This window comes from Electrophorus electricus, chromosome 19 (assembly GCF_041902795.1).
Source record: "Electrophorus electricus isolate QZ-2024a chromosome 19, ASM4190279v1, whole genome shotgun sequence".
Lineage (NCBI taxonomy): Eukaryota > Metazoa > Chordata > Actinopteri > Gymnotiformes > Gymnotidae > Electrophorus > Electrophorus electricus.
The window spans coordinates 2,372,920-2,389,436 of record NC_137515.1 but is presented as its reverse complement, the minus strand read 5'-3'; the positions used below and the strand labels follow the sequence as shown (position 1 = coordinate 2,389,436).

Sequence of the window (16,517 nt, the reverse complement as noted above, 5' to 3'; positions counted from 1 at the left end):
TTCGTGATAGGCGATTTAAGATGTGCCATCAGCAGGTATCCCAAGGCACCGTCCGCCTGGACGCAGCCGTGCGTGAGGGAGGCGCTCCTCCTTCCGCCCGGCGCGCCTTTCTCTGCTCACTCCACCAACCTTGACGTGGCGGGCATGTCAGAGGGGAAGTCCCGCCTTCGCAGCCACGCTTTAATAAAGTATTGATCAATTATTCTGCCAAATGAATCAATAATTGACTTGGTGTTGATTCAGACATATGTGTCTCAGCAGGAGGGCTTATTAGGTCCATTCGGATTCATCAGTTTATCCGACACTTCCCGAGGAACTTCACAAAGCTAGACGGTGAAGACTAATTTCTGACCAGCTTTTGATTTTAGTACATTTTTCTAATCGGCACGGTTATAAGTTCACCTACATTTATTCGGTCAATGCCGTCGGTTCCGGGCCTGCCGCCAGTTGAACACTCTCACCGTTCCTGAACTTTTATTTGCCTTTGTTCCTCCTCGCGCACACTCTCCCCGCCCCTGCGCGCACCGCTGGTTTGGTTGAGGCTGCAGGGCGCTTTATAGCAACTGTTGCTGTGGTCGAGCGCCATAGCCACCGTAGTCCTGGAGACTGTAACCCAACAACAACAACCCCGCTCCATCATCCCCGCCGCTGCCATCCTCATCCACACGACTCCGCACACTGCAGGTGAATATCGCGGCTGTTTGCTCCGCTCTATTACCGGACGCTACCTGTCGGATAGTCTTGCCACATAATATTTGATGGTTAAGAAGGAAATGCAAAAAATAATTTATTGTGTATTGTTAAAACCTTTTGAAGCTAACCAGCTGTGTCGGTCAGCTAGCTGGCTAAGTTTGCTAGCCATTTGGGAATGATTTCATTGTAGCTAGCTAGGCCAGTTCCTCATTTATACGCGTCCCTGTCGAGCTCCGCTGTTCGTGTACTTTTTCCGAGCAGTATTCTACAGCAGGTACGGATATCTTCCGCATAGCCATGGCATCATTCGACCGGTATGGGTTGTCGTCAAAGATGCAACAGTGTCTACTTGGCAGAGAATTAAGTATTGAAACGTGTACCTGTCTGGTGTAGCTCAGTCATTAGCTGGGATGGTGGTCTTTGGTTAGCCAGCATCCCTGTCCCCTGAATCCCGGAGCAGGTGTTTCCCCTCAGCCAGCCAATAGACATGGCCTGCTTACAAGCTGATTGCTATTATATTAGCTAGCGACGCAGCTAGCCAGAAAGCTAATAGACCAGTGTGTGTTGTCGGTGGTCCATGTAGTGATTTGAGGACCGTAATTGTATTTTCCTGGCTGCTTTTCATTCATGCAACCAAGCTAAGCTATCTAACTTCTCTGGGCAGGCTATCTTAGCTAGCTAACACACCAGTAATGCTTGCTAGCTAATGCAATTGTGCAGGTGCCTTAGCTAATAGAACGGGATCCTGTAGCAATAAGAACATTTTGTGGGCTGATTTTGTTTTATACATGTACTTAATGTTGTTTAAATGTTAAGTAGATACTCAAATCCTTGTCCACATTACATTGCTAGCTTGCTGCAGCACCATTTGTTGGCTATCTATTGTTATAGCTCTCCGCGGAAAGGTGCAGCTTGATTGCTAGCTAGCGTTAGCATAGCTAGCCATTTAATTAGCGACCAAGCTAGCTTAGCAAGACAGGAGTTGCACACTTGGCTAACCCTCTTTGTTATCGCCTTGGATGGTTTGTGCAGTGGTACTTGTGCGGTAGGCCTGCTTGTTATCCACCAACACTTTACACTAACACATTCAAACTGTTCGAAGGGGGGAATACTGCTCCACACTAGTACCTCGTCCGAGTAGCCTCCTATGTGCCTTAATACTGACTGCCAATTGAGCAAGAAATATTTTTCTTTAGACCTTATAGCTTTATTCATGTGCCTGGAAATATTTTTATAATACTGTGTGACTGTTGTATTTACTTGTGAAATTGTAACTCATATTGTTTGTCTTAGTAAGTTCACCTAGAGTGATGATTTGTGTTATTCATAACTGTCTAGAAATTGCACAAAGTCTCTGTTATTATACACAAGGTCAGCCTAAAATTCTTTAATATGGTGTAATAGATTTTTTTTTATGCTTTGTTAAAATCGACTTTTATCAGTTGCCATAAATGCACTACTGCCAATATCATATTTTCACAGTCTGCCAATGTCATATTTTCATTGCTAATCTTCATATACCTATTAACAGCCAGTGCTGTGTGTGTGTGTGTGTGTGTGTTGCCTTCACCCGTTATCTTCTGATGCAATACGTAGGTTCCTAGTCTATACCCCATGGAGTAAATGAGGAGGTGCAGCAACACTACTTTTCCACATGTAGAGTCTAGAGTGACTCTGGACACAATTTTCTATGAAGTAACAATTTCATTATATTATCAGCCAAGACATGGTGCACATCATTGTAGGATTACTGTGTTGTCCTTAACATTGCAATGGAATTTACCATTTTTTCTGTCTGAGCACAGATGGATATCACACTGCACGTTTTCCAATCTAAATAGTCAGTTGTATCTGCTTTTCAACTTTGTAAACAAAATGCTGACAGTTTCTTAGAATTGCATCAGTATCCGCTGTGAGATGTAACCCTGTTGTGTTCATTAGGCATGGGAAACAGATGCGCACCATGAGCAGGTTGGAAGGACGCAACAGGTGCATAGTAGGCAAACCTGGAGGGGCTGAACTGGTGGAGGAATTATTCAGGGCTGGGTTTCGTGCCCGTGTCGAGTACGGAGCTTCATTTTTAACACTTGCACTGTTTTTTGTTTCTTTGTTTTTTTTTCCTTTGGGAATGCGTTCAGGTGGTGGTAAAGTTTTGATTTGGAGATGGACTGAACAAGGAAAGTATTCACTACTAATGACACCATCATATCAAGTTGCAACAAAAATTGTTTTCATTCAGAAAAAATATGCAGACTCTGTGGGGGTGGGGGAGTTTTTGCTGCTTTCTTTAAAAAAAAGACATTAAAGTGAGCTTTAGAGAAAAAGAAATCACGGTTCAGATTTTTCTTCCCTTCTTTTATTGTCCAAGCACTTTGGGGTGATTTTGGGTGTCTAGCCTGCCCTCCTCCTGTCCAGAGGACAGGATGTCTGAAACAGCTAGTTATCAGATCTCATTACCACTTATCTGAAGGCGGGCGGAGGGCAGGGGTGGGCCTGTGCCACCTGTCCTTTGTATCCTGTTCCTTTTCCAATCACTTTAAGAGACGGGCTGGGTAAATAATTCATATCCATTTTCATTGCATTTCATCCTAAACAAACCTAAGACTGCTTATGTGTGGGTACAGGGGGTTGTTGACATAAGAATCCCTCAAAATCTAGGACTGCTTAATCAACTGAGTTTGTTTTTAGCCAGTTTTCTTCGACTTTTTTTTTTTTTTTTTTTTTTGGTGCCATTTTCAAATCTGTCATAGGAGACACTAGTGTGCACCGTAACACAGATTATATTTGAGCATATTTTGTTTACTATATGTGTGGTGAGTTCACTGTAACTCTAATGCACTTAGAACAATGCCAGCTGCCTTGGACTGAACAGGTGCAGCTGATAGGAGCAGTGCTCTGACATTTGATCTGATTCAGCCTGCCTGGCCCCGAGCCCAATGATGTAACAGGGTTTGACCCAGCTTCGTCGACAGCCCGTGGCAAAGCAGCGGGAGAGTGGGGTCGCCGATGGCAGCCTCTGTCAGGGTGGGGAGGGTGGGCAGAGCAAGTGCTGGCCTTCTCTTGGCCCTTTGTTAGCACTTGGCTTTTGAGGCTCCGGTTGCTCTGTGGAGTACAGAGCTTAAGTGGGCCACAGGGGAGCGCATGAATGCGGAGAAGGTGCAGAGGGCCTGGGGGACAGGAGGTGGGGGGGGGCATGCTGGAGGAGTCAGGCAGGTGCCTGTTTATGGAAAGGTTTATGCCTCCTCATCAGGCTTTTCCAGTGAGGCAGAGCGCCTGAAGGATGCAGTTGGGCTTTGTTTTGAGGCTCTGTTCAGCAAGACAATTCGCAGGGCCATAGGATGGTTCTCGGCCACGAAAAAACTCACAGCTCAGGAAAACGACATCTGAAACACGGCTAAATCTTTTGTTTAGATGCATTTTGGTCGTGTTAGCCTAGTGTGAACTGCTTCGGTGTTCAGGCTTGTGGCAACTGAAATCCTTCCTTCTCTGCAACCCTAAAATTGTGTACTCTTTTAAAATAAATAAATAAATAAATAAATAAATCGAGCTAGTTTTACGATCCTCTGTCCCGAAGACATGCGCACAGCAGGTTCTCCCAAAAACCATCCGGCCTAATCAAGTCGCTTGTGCAGTCACTGGAGACGGCTACGATTATCCTCGCTCCCTTAGCACATGCACGTGTTGCTGTGTAATCAGACATTAAGAGTTTGTATGTGTGCACACGTGTGTGTGTGTGTGTGTGTGTTTGTTTGGGGGGATGGGGAGGTGAAATGCACCTGAACACCACCTGCATTGTCCAGGTAAATGAGGAGTAGGAGGAGGAGGAGGTGACGGGCGAGTGAGTGCACAGCCTCAGGGGAGAGCCTTTCGGCTGTCAGGAGGCACGGGTATAATTAGCCAGGAGAGACCTCATGATGGAAACTTTAAGCCAGAGCCCGGGATGCAGCTGGAAAGCCTTATTCACTCTGTGTTCATGGTGGCTGGCTGGCTCGCTCGCTCGCTCTCTCTCTCTCTCTCTCTCTCTCTCTCTCTCTCTCTCTCTCTCTGTGTGTGTGTGTGTGTGTGTGTGTGTGTGTGTGTGTGTGTGTGTGTGTCTCATTCTCTCACTCTCCTGTTCTCTCTGACTTTTCTCTGTGCCTCTTTCTGACACACACTTTCTTCTCCTCCCCCCCGCGCAGTCTCAACACGTTTGACGTGTTTGTATCGGTGTGGTGGGTATCCGAGAAAGACCGCCCTTGATTACGCTTGACAAAAGTGGTCACGTTTTGCCAAGATGTGATGGTTCTCTTCTCCAGGCTGAGGAATCCTGTCCACTCAAACTTTAGAAACGCGCAGCCGGGCTACATGTGTGACTGCTGAGACAGCAGCCATTTTGCACTAGCCTTTAAAAAAAGAGCAGAACGTGAGACCTGACCGAGGAGCCTTCCGAGCCAATTAATTATTAACCGTCTTCATTACAGCGACCGCGGCCCGTGGCACGCTCCATTTATTACGTCACCGTGTTCTGAGCAGGGGGCGTGCGTCGGTTCACACGGTTTACCCAAGCCCAGGTTTCTGACAGGCGACCGGGAAGAACCGATTCAGTTGTCGCTCGACAAACATTACTTTCTAAGATCTGCTCGCAAATGGATGCGGTGCTGTGGACGGCTCAGTGGCACCAAGTACGATAGCAGGTGCAAAATCCGAACAGTCCTGCCTCGTTTCAACTATCTTAATACAAATATGTTGAAATGTTTGATGGAGCTGGGGGGGAGGGGTTGTTATTTCAGAGTTGTGGGCGAGACCCAGCTGGCCCAGGTGTCTCGCTACGTCACAGGTCCAGCGAGTCATCTGGGCTGGAGCAGATGGACGCAGACACCAGATGAGCGTCCTCTCAGCTCGGCGCGTTCCGTCCCGTCTCCCTTTTCCCGCAATTTTTTACACGGGGCTTGTGCGAGCGCTCGCGCGTTCAAGATTCGATTGCAGCCAGGAGATTCAAGCAGTGCGCACACACTGGAAGCGCAGCGGTTTTATTTGTTTTGGGGTTGCTGTTTTTATGATATATGCCTAATTTGAATTTTCGATGCAGACGGTGTCTTGCGCTCGTTTTTCTCATTTCAATAAAGGTGCTCTAATGATATACCATGGTGCAAGGCTCTGTGGCTTGTGCATGTTTTAGCGAGATGATTTGGCAATACTTTCCACTGTGTTTCTCAAGCTGAACCAAATTTAAGTCCTTTTAAACGTCTTTATTGTGCTAAGCTGCAGCGTATTTGAGATAAGTAGTGCATTATGTAAATTAAAGCACTTCCAGAAGAGGTGTGGTCAAAGGCACAGTGTAGCCAGGTACTGTACTGGTGGGCCAGTTCTTCCATTAACTCCCACTCATGCAGAGAGAGGAATATGCTTGATTGCGACTTCAAGCAGGGACGTGTTCTTCTATTAATTTCCTTAGAGGCCGTTCATGACATTAGTGTTTCCGGCAGGTTCGTGTCACGACTGCGAGGTGCATAATTTGGTGACTGACCAATGGTTGTTTATCCCCCCTGACCTCTCCATTCTACAGGCGCCATGCAAACCCCAGAGGTGGGCGCTGACTCTGCATCTACCGTGCCCCTCCAGACCAGCGTGCCTGTCCAGCCTGCTGTCTCCGCCCAGCAGGTGGCTTCTCAGGTGCCCGTCCAGCAGCAGGTGAGCCTCCACCTCCCCCCAGAAAAGACGGCGCCGCTGGCATGAGTGCATATCGCACGCCTCTGGTGACGGAGCTCTCTCCCCTCCTGTCCCAACAGGCACAGACTGTTCAGCAGGTCCAGCATGTGTATCCAGCACAGGTGCAGTACGTGGAGGAGAACAGCGGCGTGTACGCTAATGGAAACATGTGAGGGCATTTATTTACTTCTTAAAGCACTCTTCCCACATCGCTATAGAGAGCGCTGTGGTCTTAACTAGGGGCTCACGCACAGTCCGTAACACTGCCTGGACAGCTTTCAAAAGGATTTTGCATGAAACTACCTAGTAAGTATTGCAAATATTCGTTGTCGTTCGTCAGAGGAACCGACAACGAGCTACCATTTAGAGCCCAAGTTGATAGTTCGTTTCGTTGCTTAGCAACAAAAGATGCACAAATGTCCTTCCCCACATTTGGCTGAAGCATCCCACAACAGGGTGTCTTGCTGGGGTGGGGGTGGGAGGGCAGACGAGTGGGGGGGCAGGGGGCTGTCCAACACCTACCGATGATATACTGGTGCTGAGGAGGAGGCCCCGCCTTCCCAGCCTGCTGGGCTCGAGAGGCGGAGACTTTGCTGACATGCCAGAGCTGCCCCGTACCCAGCGGTGGCCACACGAGCTCTACATGGCAGTGTTCTCGACCAAACGACCCGTCTGGTCACGTCCCTCTATGCACCCGCTCTAAGAGTGCTTTAAAGAACTCTCACGGGCCAGGCTCACGCTGATGCTCTCCGTACTGTGTGGGACTAAAGTCTGTTATATTTAGAACGTTGCGTGGTGTCATGTTTCTTGTACAGCAAAGAAACTGGTTGTCATCGCACTGAAGTCAAGTGCACGTTTCTAAGTGACACCTTCACTGCATTATAATTATACTGTGCTCCTCGGGTGCTCTCTGTAGCCATGAAAACGCCACTTTCAAACTAAGCTGCAGACAGGTGCTTTGTGTTTCTCTAATCAAATAGGGGTCCAGTCCCCCCAGGTCAAGAATTTCTCTCAACTGTCAAAACGTTTAACATGGTTGTCATAAGTATTTCTGTGAATTTAAATGCTTTTTTTTTTTTTTTGCTTTTTAAGTGTCCCTTTTTGTTTTTATTTTACGTCACTATACGTGACCAGCGTTCATCATTTAATAATCTCTCTATCCCTCTAGGTGGTTAGCTCAGAAAGCACAGGGGGATGTATTGCTCAAATATTAATTGTTGTAATGAGTCTGTGTAAAAGAAGTCCAAGCCAAATGTTATATCACGAAAGAAACCTGATTGGTGTCGTTTAAAGAAAAAAAACAAATGACTGTTGTGTCCTATATGTGGCGATTCCTCTGCGTGCGTTTGTTTAAAAACTAGCCGGACATATTCGTATTCGGAGCCTCAGCTGTACAGCCAGAACAGTGGCGGCAACTACTTCGACACGCAAGGCAGCTCCTCCCAAGTGACCACGGTGGTGACGTCGCACAGCCTGGCCAACAATGGCAACGGCAACGGCAGCCTGGGCATGGGGCTGTCCGGCGGCCAGATCATCAGCAGCTCGGGTGCTTACCTGATCGGGGGCAACTCCATGGACAGCCCTGCCCCTCACGCCACCGCCCAGACCACCAGGGCCTCCCCGGCCACGGTAGGTCCCGCGCCTTGCCTCCACTGCCACAGCAGAAACCCCACTGCATCCCCGAGCTATGGCGTCTACGACTCTGTGTGTTGGTTGCGAGGCTCTTCCCTTGGAATGAACTTTAGTCAACTTTTAAACGGCCTGTTGGGGACTATTTTTATTTTTATTTTTTTGCCCATAGTACTGGCAACCTGACCATCCAACCCCCTTACCCCTGCAGAAATATATATTAAAAAAAAAAGCAGGTGTCTGCTAGCTCAGTTTTGACCTCTAGTGGAAAGGTGTGGTAGTGTTCTGTGATAGGCCTGTTTTTGCTTTGCTCTTGAGAAATTCTGCACCCCTCTCTTTATTTATTTATTTATTTATTTGTGGTTTGAAAGGAATACTTCTCCCAGACATGCTAACAGAATGCTAAGGAGGCTAACAGCAAATGAGAGAGCCACTGGCGTGGTGGTTGGCAGGATCTCGTTTTCACAACGGCGACTGTCCACTACCAGCACTGCCTGCTTCCTTGGGTGAATTATTCCTTCAGAACAGAGCAGGCCCCCGTGTGACTGTTGGCCTGCTGCACTGCGTGTCTGTGTGGTGGTTGGGAGGCTTCTGCTAATCTGTACCTTGGTGGTTTTCAGTATGGGTCTCTGCTGCTACAGCCTTTTATTATTATTTTTCACCCCCCTCCTTTTTTGTTATGGTCTCCCCCCTGCCCCTTTTTCCTATTTTTTCTTTTGCTCTTTGGTCTATCAGATTGAAATGGCGATTGAGACGCTCCAAAAGTCTGAGGGTTTGTCCAGTCAGAGGAGTTCACTGCTCAACAGCCATGTAAGTTGTAACCACGACAACAATGTCTTTACTCTTCCCCTCGCCTTCTCTTCCTGCGCTGTTCCGCGTTTCCTTTATAAGGCTGTTTCTTGCTTTTTCGTTTTATGGTGGTGGGGCTTGGGCGGTTTTTTTTTTTGTTGTTTTTTTTTCCACTGTTATTTATTTACTAATAAAGGTCTAACGGTGTGTGTGTGTGTGTGTGTGTGTATATATGAGGGGGGAAAGCTAAGACATTAAGAATCTCAGTTGCAAGTCTGTAACATGAAAAGTTTCAAGTCACGCTTTCTTAACCCACAATTGCTAATTTAAAAAAAAAAAAAAAAAAAAAAAAAAAGCTTCTTTCTGTATATAGTTGGTTGTGTGTCATGAATGTAACGCTTCACGATTGTATACAGAGTTGACCTCCCCTTGAGTAGGCTGACGTAGCCATCGGTGCGCTCTCCCCATAGCTGCAGTGGCTCCTGGACAACTACGAGACGGCCGAGGGCGTGAGCCTGCCCCGTTCCACCCTCTACAACCACTACTTGCGCCACTGCCAGGAGCAGAAGCTAGACCCGGTCAACGCCGCCTCGTTCGGCAAGCTCATCCGCTCCATCTTCATGGGCCTGCGCACGCGTCGCCTGGGAACCAGGTAGGCCCAGCCTGGCCCGCTGCACAAAGGTCCCTGCTCTCTTCAAACCCCCGCCTCCCCACGTTCATGGATGCAGCGTCCAACCTGCTTACCATGGCCATGTTTTGAATGCAGAGGGAACTCCAAGTACCATTACTACGGGATCCGGGTGAAGCCCGACTCTCCGCTGAACCGTCTGCAGGAGGACATGCAGTACATGGCCCTCCGGCAGCAGCCTGTCCAGCAGAAGCAGAGGTATGTGCTCCAGGCTCTTTGATGTGACCTTAAACCAGTGATTGAGCTGACTATCAGTTGCACGCGATCCACGTCATCTGTGTGATCCGTGCCTTTGGGCAGGTTCAAGCCGGTGCAGAAGGTGCACGGCATGTCGGCCGAGAGCTATCCTGGCAGCGGGCAGCACACCCCCAGCGCCGCCGAGCAGACCGTGATCGAACAGAGCCAGCACCATCAGCAGTTCCTGGGTAAGGCCGGATACTCGCCGGCACCACCGTGTGGGTTGCAGCCGTGAGTGGCGCTGACGTGACTTTCCGTCGCCCTGCAGATGCCTCTCGGGCTCTGCCCGAATTCATGGATCTCGACCTGGGAGAGAGCGGAGTGGACGGCACAAGCGTGGAGGACGTCAAAGCCCTTCAAGCACTGTACAGAGAACACTGCGAAGTTAGTGGCTCAAACATTTTCTTCCAGGCGCAGTGGTAGTTAGGTGGTTCAGGTACTTGGGGCAGCTCAGTGGTTAAGGCACTTGGCTTGTAATCGGAAGGTTGCTGGTTCAAGTCCCACCACTGCCAAGTTAGCCCTGTTGGGCCCCTGAGCAAGGTCCTTAACCTCAAGTTGTACTCAGTCATAACTTTTAAGTCGGTAAAAGCCGTAAATGTGAATACCATGGCCATATGTATACGCAGGCCATCTTGGACGTGGTGGTAAACCTCCAATTCAGCCTGATCGAGAAACTGTGGCAGACGTTCTGGCGCTACTCCCCCTCCAGCTCTGTAGAGGGAGCCACCGTAACGGAAAACAGGTCAGTCAGCCTCACCGCACCACTCCTCCACCCACGTCATAACAACCGTTCCGCCACCAACCGTTCGTCTCCACGGTGTGCAGCGGCGTGAGTGAGATCGAGGGGCGCCTGCCGCGGCCCAGACTGCTGCTGCTGTGTCGGAGCGAGGCAGTGCTAAAGTGGATGGGCGCCTGCGACCACCTGATGTACCAGGCGTTGGTCGAGATTCTCATCCCCGACGTGCTCAGACCCATTCCTAGTAAGACTAAGGGGTCTTATTGCTAATGCCCATTGCTAATGCCCCGCACCCCCATGTGAACACGTCTTCTGCTTCTGTCCTCACCAGGTGCCTTGACTCAAGCCATCCGTAACTTTGCCAAAAGCCTTGAGGGCTGGCTCACCAACGCCATGAGCGCCATCCCCCAGAAGATGATCCAGACCAAGGTTGGCTCCCCTGTTCACTGCTTAGCCTTCTGTGAATTAATGCCCTGTCTCCATGGTAACCGATATTTGGTGCAGCCAGGTGGAAAAGGGAGATCTAATGAAGTGCGTTTAGAGCGATTCACCCAAAAGTGCTAACAAGGCGAGCAGTGAGTAAAGGCTGGAAGCGGTTAGAACGGCCTCGCTGGCACACTGCTGACCCCACCAGCCCTCATCCGGTTTTAGAAACATTTACAAGTCTACTTTGTAGAAGTCAGATTTAGAAATTTAGGAGATGAGCGTGACCCTCCCATTTCTGTGCGCCAGGTATCCGCTGTTAGTGCCTTCGCCCAGACCCTGCGCAGATACACGTCGCTGAACCACCTGGCCCAAGCAGCGCGGGCCGTCCTGCAGAACACCTCCCAGATCAACCAGATGCTGAGTGACCTTAACCGCGTTGACTTCGCCAACGTGCAGGTCAATCCCAACACACTTCAATCCTGCGTCCCCCGCTCTGCCCTCGGGTGGATCCGTAAGCCCTGACACCGTGCTTGCCCCGCCCCCTTTGTGTTGTGCCCTATAGGAGCAGGCCTCGTGGGTGTGCCAGTGTGAGGAGGGCGTGGTTCAGCGGCTGGAACAGGACTTCAAGGCCACGCTGCAGCAGCAGAGCTCCCTGGAGCAGTGGGCCGCCTGGTTGGACAACGTAGTGAGCCAGGTCCTCAAGCCCTACGAGGACCGGCCCAGCTTCCCCAAAGCCGCCCGCCAGTTCCTGCTCAAGTGGTCCTTTTACAGGCAAGCATCAGCGCCCCCCCATCAGGCAAACATGCCACATTACACAGTTTTGCAATGTTTTTTTTCTTTTTCTTTTTTTGTCTTTTAAATTGACTTTTTATGATGTCAGTTCAGATTCTGATGCTAATGATGCTAAACACAAGGCATTTTGTTAACAGATGTAAACCGGATATTTCATTACGTCTTCGCAGTATTTAAGTGACTTAAGACTGCAGTTCCTCTGCTTGGGTCGCATGTACTAAAATAGACTTGATGTCATGGGACTGTAGAGAATCGTACAGGAATTGAATTGGAGATTATCCTAAAGGATCCAGTTTGGGGCATGCATGCTCCTGAATTTCTAACCGTCGTGTTGTCCCACAGCTCCATGGTGATCCGGGACCTGACCCTGCGCAGTGCCGCCAGCTTCGGCTCCTTCCACCTCATCCGCCTGCTCTACGACGAGTACATGTTCTACCTGGTGGAGCACCGCGTCGCCCAGGCAACCGGGGAGACACCCATTGGGGTCATGGGTGAGGTAAGGAGGCGAGGCCACCCCCCCCCCCACCTCAGTGGGGGACATGCTGTGGTGGTTCCTTTACGTTGGATCACATAAGCCATTCTCTGTGGTGGGTTTGCATGGAGATTAAGTGTCGCTAGTCATTAGCGTTAATTGGTATTGGGTTGGAGGACAGAGTTTGTGCAAGAGTGGTTTAATGATGAACAGCAGAGCTTCAGGTCTTAAAGTTAATGGCACAGTTCTACGAAGGCTGGTGAAGATCAGCATCGGAGTGCCGCTTGTTAGGACGATAATCTTAATTATTTTTGTGTTGCCTCTGTTCTAGTTTGATGAGCTGAACGCCATGTCACCCACCAACATCGACAAAGGTAAGCTACAGGTGTGGCGCACAAGCCATGACTTCTGCTGCTGCTGCGCCGTTTGAATTCTTGAGATGAAAGTGAGCCACAAATGCATTCAGCGGGATCTCGGTCCTGCTCGCCTTCATGAATAAAGTTTTCTTGGAGCATTTCTGTAAAGGCACTCCATTCACTAGTGTGAGTACATCAGTGAATACCAATCGCTTGTAAATTAGGCATATGTGCACTCATTCACAATTGCCATAATCCACATCCTGGAATTACACACGTCTGCCATATCTGGGATCTATCTGACTTACTGATAAATCCAAGTAATCCGAGACTTTCGACATGTCCAAACCAAATTAGAAGGAAGAAAATGTCAGAGCTTCTCATGTGGACATTGTCGGATTAACTGTTCAAGTTATATTTGTATTTATCTGTTATTTAAAGTAAAAGAACATGTATATTTCTTGGATCAAACACCAACCATTTCCTCAGCTCACAGGATGACCAGACCAGCTCGCCTAAAATTCATTAGCTCAAAAAACAGAAAACATCTGGATGTCTTTCAGAAATTCTGCATACTTTATACATGGTCAGGAGCAGCAGGAAATTTTGTTTGCACTCGCGAGCATTTTGAGACTACAAACATTTCATGAATGCAAATATTTGCACAGACATTTTTATTTAGAAAGTATTTATGAAGAATTTAGTTCTGCATTTACTACTCTTGCGTATCAGACGGCCGCGCTACAACCGAGCTGGCCGTGCGATGCTGAGCAGCTCCAGGGCATGCGTTCTGTGTTCCAGATGAGGTGAGCGAGGTGGACAGCGACCTGGACGAGGAGATGGAGGAGGCCGACGAGCCGCTAGCCAAGCGTGAGAGGGCAGAGGCGGAGGTGATCCAGGTGCTGCACGTGGGGGCCATGGAGGACGGCAGCAGCGCCGTGGTCGGGGTGTTGCAGCCAGGCATGCTGGGCGTAGCGGGGCAGCCGACGCCTCCGCTCGCGGGCCCGGCCGAGCACGTGCTCGGCCCGGCCGCCACCACCAGCACCATCCGCCACTGCGGCAGCGCTGGGAACGCCTATGCGTCTGTGTGAAAGGGTGGAGGCCCCATCGCACCCTCACTCTCTCTAGCTTAGTTTTTGGGGGTTTTTTTTTTCCTCTCCGTGACGCACTCCTTCATCCACCATCGCCCCCCTCCATCTTTATCTTTTATTTTTTTTTATATATATATATATATATATATATATATATATATATATATATATATATATATATATATATATATATAAATAAAAAGCTTTCTGTCTCTCTCTCTCTCACACACACACACACACACACACACACACACGGCAACACTACCCATGATGAAAGCTGCTCTTTCTGGATGAGCTCGAGTCCTTTGTCGTACATTATGAACCTCGTCATGATCAGAGCAGCCCTTGAAAGAGACGGTGCTGACAGTCCATGTCTAAAGTGCTTGTGTTGATGATAGGAATATTGAGGTTTTTAAATCTTATTCTTTTTAATGACAACGAGCTCAAATTCAATCCACTAGCTCCCCGAGGAAAACAGAAAAAGTAATCACTGTTTGTTTGATTCTGGAAATTTTATTTTTTACTTTAATGTGTCACTTTTCTATTTATTTGTACTATTGGTCATTGTTTACGATTTTCTATGTGGCTTTGTGTTGGAGTGGGAAATATTGCTGTATACTGTGCTGCTATAACCTCAGGCAGGCTGGAATCTCTGAACTTCTTGAGCTTGCATCTTCATCGGACTTTACTTTTGCATTGGAGTGTTCCCCTGGCCTTCTGTTTGTGGAATTAGTTGCTTGTTAGCTTTTGAGAGGATTCCTTTTATGTACACTACATATACAGTGCATACTTGTGGGGTTTTGTAAAGAAAAGAAAAAAAAAAAACACATTTCCTTTTCTCTGATTGGACCAAAAACAGGAACGCGTGGCGGTTGGCTGTTCCAGGCTGTTGTAAAGCTTTGTTTCCTTTCTCACCTGTGCCGTGTTGTAAAACCGAGCGAATGTCAGGGATTTAATGTACCTCGGGTTCATCACAGTGCCTTAACCCAACAGCAGCTTCTCATTTCGTCTAGGCTGTCCTGCTGAGAGAGGCCGTCCCTTTTGTAGTGGAAAGCACACTGCCAGCCAGTTGTGGTTGCTAGATTGCTGATGCCTGGTCTCTGAAATTGGATTAGTGGTCGTGCACTTGTGGTCTGTTATCAGTTTGAGTAGATGCACTTCTGAGTCGTGGCCTGACGACTCAGGAATGCAGCTGCTTTTTTTTTTTTTTTTTTGTGGTAAGATGTCTTTATTGCTTCTTAACTGCTCTAGGTCTGTTCCCTCTGTTGCCTCAATGGTTAAATGAGGGAGTGTGTGTGTGTGTGTGTGTGTGTGTGTGTGTGTGTGTATATGAGGGCTGGAATCGAACCAGGTTGTATCTTGTTGATCGTTAGGTTGTTTAAGTGGAGCCGTCACCCTACCTCACACCAGCTGTGCCAGCCCTTGGCCATGAGCCCTGCAGTTCTGACATGTTTCATAGTTCTATCATCTCCACTCGTCCATCTCAGCACACTGACTCTGCCCAAATTCACGTTGTACCGTCAATCCATCTAAGACCCTGGATATCTGTATAGAGGACCAAAAGTTGCTGTTTGCTATCATTTTAAAGACAAATATTTATTGCTCTAAATATAAATCAATTCCAACATTTTCTGTGTGGTAGAGCTGGTACTAAGTAGGTGGTATTGTTTTGTAGCCCTATTGATTGGTTGAGCCATTAAAATTGACTGTGAACGGGAGGGTCAGTTTAATTTGCCAGTTTATTCATCATAATTCAGAGACCAATTGGGACCAATGTTTTTTCAACAAAAAACAGGAAATGAGTTGGCTCTCACTGGCCACTGGTGCTGATTTATATAATGGACTACTTTCCTCCCCAGGTACTTGACATGTACGGTTATTGATTTCCTGTCATGTAATGGAAAAACACTGGAAAACCATATTGTCACTACTGATATATATTTTTTTCTTTCTCTAGATTTGGGTAACTTTTCCACACAGTTTCAGTTTCATATGTTTTTATTTTGTTTATTTGCTTTGTGTATGTTTTTGACTGTTTACATATCAAGTATGCCTGACTTCACATTTTAAAGTTTTCCAAAGGCCTAACTTACTAAAAACAAACCTACAGCATGTCAGTAAAGAAACCAGGCCATGACTGAAGTATCATGGTCTTGATTTAGAAAAATGCCTGAAACATTTCTGTAACTGATAATCATGACTGTTTATAGAGTGCAATCTGTGAAATAGAAAACTGTCACTTTTTCAACACTAACAAGTTGTTGCTGCCACTTATGAACTGCTACAGCCAACAAAATGAAGATTTTGTAATTATGTCATTTCTGGCACCTCCCAACTTCCCAACATGGATCTGCTCATGTTTCATTTGAATTTCCCTGTTTGGATCTGTCGTGTTCTCTTGTATCCTCTTGTGCCTGGAGTTAGCGCAGCTCTTAGCTATGGGTTGGTTCTAAATGAAAGTGCTTTTGGTCTTGCATGCCTTTTTGATTGTGCTGCTATATCACGACTCTGTTTCTAGGTTTCTTTTGGACCGTACCACAGTAAACAATCCTGTGCTTGTGTGTTTGTTCCAAATTATGTGGCTGTTGCTGCCTTTGGCCAGAAGATGAATTGCGTACTGTTTTAATTCAACTTGAACAGTTTTTAATTTATTATTATGACCCTGGATAGCCTACCTTTTTATTTTATGTAACACTAAAGTTAGCCTTGCTAGCTTTAGTCAGAATCCAAAATGATCTTTTTTTCTTTTCTTTTTGTCAACAACGAATGGTGCATATCGGCACAAGGCGGTGAATGGAATACATGACCTATTACTTAACATATCAAACCCCCAAGCTACTGCAAACAGGAGAGAGAGGGAAAAGGAGAGAAGCCTCTCTTTAGCCAGGCAGCTTCACTGACCAGAGACTTCAGTGCCTTT

At 47.6% G+C, this 16,517-nt stretch overlaps 1 protein-coding gene across 2 annotated transcripts; it reads left to right on the top strand.

The window, feature by feature from the left end:
* The first annotated feature begins 523 nt into the window (after window positions 1–523).
* rfx3 (regulatory factor X, 3 (influences HLA class II expression)) lies at window positions 524–13,708 on the top strand. Of its 2 annotated transcripts, XM_035535656.2 has the most exons (17): window positions 525–684; window positions 6,239–6,363; window positions 6,462–6,550; window positions 7,743–8,010; window positions 8,746–8,820; window positions 9,270–9,451; window positions 9,566–9,685; window positions 9,788–9,912; window positions 9,993–10,108; window positions 10,351–10,466; window positions 10,550–10,704; window positions 10,792–10,889; window positions 11,193–11,342; window positions 11,449–11,657; window positions 12,021–12,174; window positions 12,482–12,524; window positions 13,308–13,708. In XM_035535656.2, exons 2-17 carry the CDS (start codon window positions 6,244–6,246, stop codon window positions 13,595–13,597), a joined length of 2,310 nt encoding a protein of 769 aa, XP_035391549.1. In that variant the 5' UTR covers window positions 525–684; window positions 6,239–6,243; the 3' UTR covers window positions 13,598–13,708. The 2 variants fall into 2 exon arrangements, with proteins under 2 accessions (XP_081558967.1, XP_035391549.1); XM_081702841.1 differs by lacking the exon at window positions 8,746–8,820 and having other exon boundaries at window positions 524–684.
* The last annotated feature ends 2,809 nt before the right edge of the window (window positions 13,709–16,517 follow it).

What these genes read in the sequence shown, in the direction of transcription:
- rfx3 (XM_035535656.2), top strand. Translation starts at nt 6,244, where the DNA reads ATGCAAACCCCAGAGGTGGGCGCTGACTCTGCATCTACCGTGCCCCTC. An exon ending in GTTCACTGCTCAACAGCCAT is followed by an intron (nt 8,821 to 9,269) that starts GTAAGTTGTAAC and finishes CTCTCCCCATAG; the next exon opens with CTGCAGTGGCTCCTGGACAA. An exon ending in AGAAGATGATCCAGACCAAG is followed by an intron (nt 10,890 to 11,192) that starts GTTGGCTCCCCT and finishes TCTGTGCGCCAG; the next exon opens with GTATCCGCTGTTAGTGCCTT.